The sequence below is a fragment of the Homalodisca vitripennis genome, chromosome X, assembly GCF_021130785.1.
Source record: "Homalodisca vitripennis isolate AUS2020 chromosome X, UT_GWSS_2.1, whole genome shotgun sequence".
NCBI classification, from domain to species: domain Eukaryota; kingdom Metazoa; phylum Arthropoda; class Insecta; order Hemiptera; family Cicadellidae; genus Homalodisca; species Homalodisca vitripennis.
This window is the reverse complement of record NC_060215.1, coordinates 100,317,074-100,328,452: the sequence shown is the minus strand read 5'-3', so window position 1 is coordinate 100,328,452 and position 11,379 is coordinate 100,317,074. Positions and strand designations below refer to the sequence as shown.

At 34.5% G+C, this 11,379-nt stretch overlaps 1 protein-coding gene across 1 annotated transcript; it reads right to left on the bottom strand.

Moving 5' to 3' along the window:
* Nucleotides 1–9,791: 9,791 nt before the first annotated feature.
* On the bottom strand, nucleotides 9,792–10,505 carry LOC124369534. The gene has a single exon (XM_046827557.1). It carries the CDS (start codon nucleotides 10,503–10,505, stop codon nucleotides 9,792–9,794), a length of 714 nt encoding a protein of 237 aa, XP_046683513.1.
* Nucleotides 10,506–11,379: the final 874 nt, after the last annotated feature.

Genomic DNA, 11,379 nt, shown 5'->3' with positions numbered 1-11,379 from the left:
ACTTCTAAACTGACAGGATTATGAAGATGGATAAGGTTAGGGGTAGAAGTTGCCTGCTTTTGAGGCTTTTAAGGGAAAACTGTGAGGTGTATCACTCATATCACCTTTGAAGAAGTGTAGGCAGTTCTGTTCCACCCTCAACCAGTCAAAGTGCTTCATGTGGTAGGTACTCCCTCATGTTTAGCCTTCCAAATACTTTGACACTAAGGAACCTTATCCACCGCAATAAGCATCTTATGGAGTAAACCAGCAGTACCGACCAAACCATTTACCCCAATATTTCGACATTTGCTGCCTGTGATGTGCTGTTCCTGACAATTCATTTTTTGTTTACTTAAAACTAACCATTAATCATTCTTATTAAATATTCAACCACGTCTAAACGATTAAATATGTATAATAGTACTGAAATTTAAAATAATACTATATAATGGAAATAAATTCTTATTTCAAAACTTTTAAAAACTAAATCTAAAATACTCATTTCATCAAGATGGCATAAAAGAACGTTTGAAAGGGATTATGTTGCATTAAAAATGACTGTGGTGTAATTTCAAATACCAGAGGTAGATCAGTGGATACATTTTTAATATATTATATTGTGCCTAAAACAGAGATGCTTGTTAAAGGCGTATGTACTACTACTAATAAAGCCTGTGCAATTTCAATTCTGGAACTAGGCGATTCCCAATCATGTATTGAAAACAGCGTTAAAAGTAAATAGCATCAACAGTATGTTTTGTAATAGGACAAAAATTTACGACGGAATAAAATAATAAACGTAATAACGTAATAATAACGAAATAAAAATAATAAACTTCTACTTAGATGGTGCAAGTAGAGCCGTGTACACGTAGTTCTAGGATCGCCGCCGAACGGTGCGATAAAAATAAAAGTTTATTACTAATAATGGATGATTTGAAGCAGTGATATTTATTTTTATTAGTAAGCATTTGCCACCGTTCTGTTTAAAAATTAAAAAAGGCGTTATAACGATGGTAAATTTCATAATCCTATTAAACTTTCATGGACAAGTGGCTTCTCTAATTTTAGCGCAGGTATGTAAGTGTTACGTAAGCTTAAATTTAAGTGGTGATTTAATGAGAATATTCCATAGGTTCCGTCTAAAGTCGTTTTGGATTTGGAGTTCAGTGTAATTAGGTTTAGTATATATAGTGAAATTTGCAATATATTTGAAGTAAAATTCATAGATCAGGATAACCCTAAAACGCTTAATAATATATCACTATGGTTTTATGGTTAAATAATTATTTAATTTCAAAAGGATTGATGCAATTTATTGGTGAGTATGTACCTTATTCTACTTCGTTTTAATTTATGGATTTTAATTAGATAATGCTATTAGTTTACTTCTTTAACTTCACCTTGTGAGAATCTGGGAAAGTGATTTTTAACTTAGTCGTTATTTAGGTATTTCCTCTGAAACTGCTTTTGTAGAATCTAGAACAAGTAGGATGCTAACTATTTAGTCGTTAATTAAGTAACGAGAAATTGTGAATGATTATTGAACTCACTCAGTCAGCGAGTCTAGCGGAAGTAAAACAGGTCCTCACTGCAAGGATACTGCAGCACGGAGAGGCGATGGTAGACAAACGGAAGCAATAAATCAATTATAAGTGCCTACCCTAACCGGATCATTATCTTGGATTGGTTTACAGCCGCATTAGCGCCTAGTATAATCAATGTGAGAATGGGGAATCCAGTACCTCACGTAACCGGTGGATTATAATGAATTAGTTTACATCCTGGCGTGGACGCTCACTATAATCAACACAAGAGTAGGGAAATCAGCACCTGCCCTAGCCGGAAGATTAACCTGGTTTGGTTTACAGCCAGGAGTTAGCGCCCACTATAATCAAAGCCAGACTGGGGTAGCTAGTTATACATTCTGGATATTATTAACTACCTAATCTTCTGTACTTGTATTGCTTTAGGCCGATTAATGAGGTTACAAGCTTCAGCATTTTTGGTATATCTTAAATATGTCAAAATGTCAGCTTCAAAGATAGGTTTATCGTAAAGAAATTATTATTTACATAAATAACTGGAAAGCAACGCCAACTTTATTAGAGGGGTGATGATTTTCGGGGGAAGACCTAAAGTTTGTCCCAAAATTAATCGAGAGTCGCGGGGCATCTTGATATAAACTATAATCATTGTTTCCTTGGTAATACTTACATTCTCAGTTTATCTCATTACGTCCTGCTAACTTTTATCTGATTTTTAGTCATAGTTATAATGTCTCGAACAAGTTAGCGTGTCTGGAGACAGGGGGATTTTTACGTTTCTCGTTGAGCTCATCCTAATGTCCTCGATAATTACCACCAAAACCCTACCCTTTGTGCCTTCATCTTATTTTAAATTCATAGTGGGACGTGACCAGCTGCTACAACTGAGTCGTTCAGTGTGGAGTGACTAGCCTACACTAAAAGTGGAAGCCGGTTACGCTTTATAAAGTAACAGACGGGGCCGATAAATTGTGCAATTATTTTGTAACACCCAGTCTCACCTACTGACAAGGGGGAAGGATTATTTTTGCTGCAAGTATTACTTTCTAGTCTGATGATCTCCTCTTCAAACCCTTTGAAGATGCTTGATTCACTCACCTAAGACTCAACTAGTTAAACATTATAAAAAAAACAGCACTGTGGATAATTGTATCGATCTTATCACTGAACCAGAATCTGATTATTGGATCACAATCTCAGTTGTCACATGCTTAGGCTTAAATACCTCTTTAGTACCGCCATTGTTCACAGTAGTTCCAAAAGAACCTTTCACTGCAAAAGTTAACTTTCCAAGAAATAAAATATCCTCACGTACAGAATGGAATATCCTTGGATGGAATCTGAACAGATGATAACAGTAACAGCTATGTGGATTAACACATGCTTCCGTCATGAACTAATATTTTTAAGTCAGCATTTTCTTTGACAAGAATTGGTACATAAGTTCACATATTTCTGAATTCCCAGTTGTTGAACTCAGATACACCAATTTAACATTGATATTTTACAACTTCGAGCCCCATATACTGACATTACGTCTTCTCACTTAACCCGAAAATTAGAAAACCACAAAGTTTTAATTTACCTTCAAGGTCTGCACACAGCTACGAAAAGAAAATCTTAGAGCTTTGTTGTTTGGATTTAGTACTTGAAGAAACTGAATTTTATAAGGCTTAAACCTAACACGTTTAAAAAAAAGTTTCATACTGTTTTCTGAGATATTCCAAGCTATCTGCCACGCTTAACGATATCTTTCTGTAAACTACGTGCCACAACTTTTTACAACGTATACTGACGGCATACCAATTTATTTTTCCATATTAAAGCATCTCTTTGTCTCGAAAATCAAGGACTATTTTTACTGGGAGGACTTTCATTAAATTTCATCTACAATTATATTGAAAACTTAGAAATAAATGTTCGATGTGAAAACCTAACACACAAAACGCTTTATTTTCTGTCAGGTTAGCCATGATACAAATGCATTGTTAACGTTACGAAATAGCAGATGGCGAACTTCATGGGTTTCTCTTTTAAGTGTTGCGAAATTAAATAGTCTTAAGATTTATTAATTTAGTAGTATCGACGATCAAAGTTATAACCCTCCATTTTAATACTTCCATTAGGATCATTGATTTTTACACTTTTATTAAAATAAAAATTGGTAATACTTTATATCTAATAACAAAAGTTTTGTGTGTCTAGGATTTTGTAAGGTTTGTTATGTGCAAACAAGTAAGAAAATATTAATCAATATGCTGAATAGCTTAGTATAATATTTAACTGTGTACGTATTTGATTTAGCGAACAAAGCATTTTGTTCATTCTGATATATTTATTTTAATTGGTGTTTGTGTCAAAAAGTCAACCACACAAATAGTTACTTATATAAATGTTGATTTACGTTGCTTTAATCTTCTGCTTAGTGCAGCCGGTTGGTTTGCTCCCTATCCCATTACCCTGGTGAAACTGGTGCGTTCAAGAATACTGATATCATGATAGATACTAAGTAGTATTTCCAAGGTACTCTACTGCTTCAGTCTTGCTGGATACATTCAGACGGACGCGGATTCCATATTCCAGGATTCAAATATGCGGTTCCAGTGTCAAGTATTGAACGCCTCACTAAACGGAAGGTGTAATTGGAGCTAAACATAGCATTTCCATTGAATAAAACATTCATGCCTGTATTGTGTTAAGTAACTTATAACTACTACAATTAAAACCTAAATAAAACGTACTCAATATTTTATATTTAATAACAAAAGTTTTACGAGTCTAGGATTATATGAGGTTTGTTATGTGCAAACAAATACGATTCAAATTCAAGAAAGAAAAATATTGATTCGTTCAGGCTTCAAACTACGTTTGCATTTTTATTTAGGTTTGCATTATGTAACTTTATATTAATGTTTTAAATTATTGAATGTGTACTAATAATACTATGACAACTAGGTTTTACTTTTATAGCTGTTTGCTTACAAAATATTTGTACCAATAATATCATTGATTTTAAGTTTTAAATAGCACAATAAGATATAATTTTAACATCTAAAGTGTGAAATATGCAAAGGTTATAAAATACAATAGACATTTAAGAATACAAGGGCACTGTGAAGTATTGTGAGCGCGCCATTGTGTCTAATAAGCCGCCTTGAATAGTAGAGTACAGGATAGCTCGCGGTTAAGTGTCAAGTTCCCGCCGTAACAATGAGTGCCTATCTGCTCACACCATCAGTCTACTAATAGGGCTGTACCTACGACACGGGGACCCTAGGTACCTTGACCTCCTTTCCTACCTACATTGAATCTTACCCTTCCAAAATCTCCATCCTTAACAGAAGATGGCCGAAATGGTAGGGTGGTTCAAGGAACAGGATTACTCAGATGTCGTGTGTGCAAATAACTGCTACTTTATAATTAACTTCACTTCCTAATACCTGTAATCTAAAATATATTGTATTACTGGGCGTGGCGTATGGGGGTATATAATATATGTGAGCGTGAAACAGGGAAGCGTTTACCGACCATTTTTTGTATTATAATTTTTTTATTTCACTCTTATACTGACGTACAAAACTACCTGTGTTTATTAGTATAAAAATTGGAAATGCCATCAGTTAGTGAGGCAGTACAATATTAAGGAGGCGTACCATAAATGAAAACTGTAGTTGTGGACAGTTTTGTAACGGCTAAGCAACACTTATTTTTTGGTTGTTCCTGCAAACGTGATTTAAATACGGCTAGGATATGGGAATAACAATTCAGAGAGACACATAGAGGTATGAGACTAACACAATCGCCATCGAATCGGATGAGCTGTCGGCCACGCCATCTGAACCTTGGAGATATTAATTTTCTCCTAGTGTTTTACCGACCTGTCACTTATCCTGTTTATTTAATTTCCACACCATTGTTCAGTTTGTAGTCTGTATCCCTTTTCAGTTTTTTTAGAACTGAAAAATACTAGAAGTGTAAAAAACTAAATATGTAATGATTGAACGTGATTATACCACTTGTGTAACTGTACTTGAATAGAAAGATGGTTATAAAAATTGTTATGCTTAAGAGAATAACATATGTAATCCCGTAAGGAGGTATGAGAACCTCATATGTGGACTATCATTAATATTAATAATCAAGTAGACAACTGATTTAAGACTATTCACTGTGGAATAGGTGGAATATGAGATAAAAGAGTAATTTCTTGTTTCATGTGTAAAATATGTTTTATTTCTACCTTTTCGTATTTCTGATGATTATTAATAAAGTGTAATATCCCATAATTATAACAATAATGTGAAATATTCATAGTTTTATTTTATATTTTAAACCTATTCCTGAGGAGGTGTTTAAATACTGCTAGAAATTTGTAATAATGTTAATGTACATTTATTTAATGTTTAATATTTGTCCATTAACCCTATTTCTGGGAGTCTAGTTTTTATATTTATACTGCTTTTAAAAATGCCATTAAATTATGTGTTATTTAGCTAAACTCATTGTATATACTAATTTCTAATCAATAATGTAGGCTCCAATATATCATCTTAGCAATGTTCCAAAAAAACATAGAAAGATACATCAAAGAAGATATGGGTGCAACGGGTCGTCATATCAGTGCCTGAGGGTTTATCTCTTAAATCTCCTCAGACACGTTCACCTTCACAGCCACTTAAAGAACCATCCCTCACTCTACCTGCAAATAAAATCGCATTTCTCTCCCATATTTGATCATAACATTGCTTGAAGTAGCAAACAAGTATGCAAATACTTTATAAGACCGTATAAACTGTATAATATAAACTATAATAGTTTATTCATTATATCGCCTATGTTTTATTCATGTTTCCCGTCGGTTACGTATTAATTAGGTAGAACATTTTTTATGCACTGTCCTTCCTGTAAATTTTATTACTACTATACAAATGCATAATAGGTCGACGAAAATAACGTATTTTATAACTAAGAAACTACGAATTACATTAATATTAAAATACAATATTATACAACCAAATCTACTAAACCAATAAACTTTTCTGTTACATGATAGCCATCTGATGTTTAATATTTTTTAAATGAGGTCCCGCCATGTTAGACTGAGAGTCTGACTGGTATATAATCCATATCTTCAACTCATTATAAACATAGTACACAGGGTTATTGGATTATTACTCTATCTGAATGACTGAAAACACATTGTTCGTGAACTGATAATTTAAAAAATGTTATATCTATTACGTTATATGCCATAAGCATACAGTTTTCTGAAGCCTTTTTATCTGAACGCAATAAATTTATGCCTCTAAAAAAAAACCTTCTGATTACATACAGGAACAAAAAGTTAGATGTATTTGGAATGTTTTTAAAGTTTAATTTGTAATCGAAGATGACCTTAGGCTCAAACTAGCAGAATATTAAAACTCTTTTTTATGAGTTTACAGTATAAAAATATAGTATATATATATTGTTTAAATTAAATAATGAATTAAATAAAAATTCCGCTAGAAAATTATGGTTTAAATACTTAATGTTGTATTACTTATAAAACACACACAAAATTACACCTAAAACTGGTATTACTACATCTAAAACAACAAAATTTATAATTTCTAACAAACTTTTATGGCTGGTTCTAGACAATTCGTCTATATGAATATAACCATAAAAAGTCGTCGAAGAAGAGGTTCAAACTTAACTCCTTAGATGGCTTCCACATCAGAGAGACCCAGGCTACAAAGGAGCTCAGTACGGTTATCCAGCACCTATGCAATGCGGTACAGATAAGAGCAGGTAAGGATATAATCTCATTGTCTCATCAGGTGCACAATTGAGTGTACTGCGATGTTTTACACACGGTATCAAAGCACGGAGGAGCAACCGAGCTTTTTACACATAACGTAGCTCTGGTGGGAGGATGGACCCTAGTATAAATTCAATGTGAATATCGAGGTAAGCTTAATCCCTCATAAAACATATCCATTTTTAGAAAATGTTTTTTTAAAGGGCTGATCAGAACTTTGTTTAAAAATTAAAATATATAAATATATATATATATATATATATATACACGCACATACATATTCCTTATACAATAGCATTAGCTTCTTTGGTAGTGTTATACACATGTTGCAAGGCTCTTGCAAGATTTTTATATGTTGATTAAAGATGTGCATTTTCTCATTTGCTAACAAGCTATTTTTTAGTATTTCATCGCCTGCTTTGATTTCTCGTATATATCTATTTTTTAAAGGGTGCCTTGTAATAAATATTCTGTTACGTTTAATGTGTCAAGTTGTTCCTCCTCTGCAGTTTGCTAGGTAGAATTTTGGTTTTTTGGCGCATTCTGTTCTTCTTAAGTATGATGCAACTGATTTGTTGGTTTGTGGGAGGGATCAACCGGAGAGGCAAGATGGTGCAACAATCAGTCACTTTTTTGTATAATTCGTCTTTTTTACCTAACCTTCAGTTTGAAATGAATTTCCAAACTTTTTATTTGATAGGAACTATTAAATACACGTGTTATCTTAATAACAGAAATATCCGTATGTTTATTTTGTACAGCTTTTATATCTGGTTTTGGAGATTTATTCTAAATGTATAATTGTATTTGTTGACTAAGTGACAAATCTCGTTCCATGGTAGTGATTTTAATGCCCCATATGTGTTTGGTCATTCGCTGTTTCTTTCTTCGTGAATATGAGTTTATGTTTACACCCATAACTTACACATTATTAGCACAGCAAGACATGCGAAAACATTAGATTATTTTCATAAACAATACTACGCATACAGAAATTAAAATATTCAAAACGCGTTTAGACAGATATCATATTGAGTGCCATTGGAAAAATATATATTGTATTTCAAAAACGAGGCCAAGCCACTTTGTGGGGGGGATGGTTAACGGAATGCAGTATGCGGTAATGAAACCTGTCTCATCTGAATTTCTTTCTTAGCAAAATTCTGTATTGGCTGAGCTGTAATTGTCTCCAATCACGAAGGCTAGTTATCTCGTTTTAAAAATAAATGTTAAAACATCATTATGAAGCACATTTTGCATGAGATGAAATTATGGTTTATACATAATGCAAATTACAAGGCTATATTAAGCACTAATTGATTGAAGCTACTCTTATGTTAGTGTTCCATTGGTATTTATCCATGAAAATTTGCGCTTTAGATAATTAGGTGTTGTTTTAGTTGTTAATTTCCATTATTGAATTTGGATAATCTCATTTATGAATGGAACTATTTCTATATTATCATGAGTTAACATTTTGGGGGTTTCTATTTATAAAGCCATTGTACCATTTAATAGTTTAATTTTACTGGTTCTATCGTATTAATGTTCAATATATAAATAATTTAAACGGGTTGCAAATAAATATCAACCCTTTAGTTTTATACTCGAATATAAACATTATTTGAACAATGATTTCATATATATTTTTTCCAAAATTTACGTCTTGCAGTGGCGTAGCGTAAGGCCACGCTTGCCCTCAAGAGAACGTAGAGGACTTCATGTACGTCCCACAATTAACTACAGGCTTTACAATACATTAGCTCTAGACAAACATAATGTACTGTCTTGTGTGAGCCTCGTGATATCTACCAGTGATTGCTTATCCCAGATAGCTCTGCTGGCAAATATCCTCTAGGTAACAAGTTCTCCTTCAGGCGGTCTTACTACCATGTAGCGAAATTGTTTTACCTTCAAATAGTATTTTTAATTTAAATCTTAAATCATGCCGCTGCTGCACTATTTAAATTTAAAAAGCAAATTCAAAATTTTTTAAACTTTCAATAGTTATGTGAGAATATGAAGTATTTTAAATATTAGCAAGATAATTATAATCATTGTATTTTTGTAAAGAGGGTGGTAGACCTGGGCCTCTACAGATGCAAGCAAAATTATAGTGTTCCGTATATTTTATTCAAAACAACTTATCCTAATCACTGAACAAGTTTAAACCTGTTGTGATCCCTTGCGTAACTATCGGCCCAGAGCGAAGTACGATTACAAGTTAATAACTGGAGCGAAGTGAGTTTTTATCTTAGTTTATTAGTGACTCTCTAACCTTGACATTGCAAACTGATAAGAACAGCACAGGGTCACGTCGTCCGCCAGGAAGTTCGCGCATGCGCACTACGAACAAGAACCGCCAACTACGCGGAGCGGGATTACCCTCGACGCGTCGCCGCCACGACGCCTGCATTTTGACTGCCCCTACCATTTCCATAACATCAGTACAACTTATTTCACACATTTAAGACCTGAAGATAACGTCCTTCTTTGGCCAAGCATTCTTCAAGTCTTGCACTGAAGCTGTCGAACACCTTCTCTAACATTGCAGGAGGCAGGTTTGCAATTTCTTGGCTTATAGCTTCTTTTAGTTCGACCAGTGTGCGGGGTTTGTTTTTGTATACTCTTGCTTTAAGGAACCCCCACAGGAAAATCACAATAATGCTAAGGTCTGGGGAGCGAGCCGGCCATGCAATGTCCCCAAAACGCGATATGACTCGGCCACGAAACTTACTTCTCAAGAAGTCCATCACCTCATTGGCTGTATGTGAAGTTGCCCCATCCTGCTGGAACCACATCCTCCGGCGCACTAAACGATTTCTCTGGAGTTCAGGGAGAAGAACGTTTTTCAGCATCAGGAGGTAGCGTTGCGAATTGACCGTAACGGTTCGACCACCCTCCTCAAAGAAGTATGGTCCAATCACACAACTTTTAGTTACACCACACCACACAGTAACCTTAGGACAATGCAGAGGACGTTCATGCAGTTCTTCAGGATTTGTAGGCGACCAATAACGAAAGTTCTGTTTATTGACATAACCATCCAGATGAAAATGTGCCTCGTCGCTCATCATGACAATTTTGTCATCAGTCGTCAAATCAGTCATTGTCTCCGCAAACGCTTGCCGAGTTGCATAGTCAGTAGGCTTAAACTGCTGGACGATAGCCATCTTGTATGGGTGGAAATGCAGATCAAAACGCAATATTCGTCGTACCGAGCGGTCAGACATGCGTAAAGCAGCAGCCGTAAAGGGCCGGTCGCCGAGGACTGGCTTCCACCGTTTCTCTCACTCGATCGATATTCTCTGGTGTCCGGGCTGACTTTGGACGTCCAGTCGACTTACGTTTAAGGCTGAACCGGTAGCTCTGAAGTTACTCAACCATAACATAATCGTGTTACGAGTTGGGACTCTTTCTCTGGGACCAACATTAAAACGTGTACGGAACAGCAACGCAGGAATCGCCACTTTGAAAAAACGCCTCGACAACGAACGCACGATAATCAGCCGACCACTGCTTCATGGCTACTGAAAAGGTGGGCTCCCGAACGCGCTTATCCCCCCACCCACCACCACTTACTCGCTCTACAGCACGGTGGCGAAAACCGTCAGATCATTTTGCCGCACCCTACAGTTATTATTTTAACGTTTTTACTGGTTATTATTGTATTTTCAAAATTAAATTTATGCCTAACACAAGTTTTAGATTTTTTATGTATGTCATATGTCGACCAAATAACTACTGTAAATTCTTTTTAACCAATGTATACAATTTTCTTTGATAACTTAAAATATATACGAAATAGATCTTACTAATTTGGATCCTTTTTTTTTGCTTTTTGATACTTATAATATACATAACATTAATAACGTTAATAATATACAAACATAATATAATACATAGATATGCGAATAATATTTGTTTTAACTTTAAATTTTAAACTCATTATAAGCATTGGAATTGACATTACGTTTCAACATATTTAGTAAAATAACTTTCGTTAAGCCAGAATATTTCGTTAAGCCCCCGTACAAACATTTAAAT

Coding starts and splice junctions, on each gene's coding strand:
- LOC124369534 (XM_046827557.1), bottom strand. CDS start 10,505: ATGGCTATCGTCCAGCAGTTTAAGCCTACTGACTATGCAACTCGGCAA.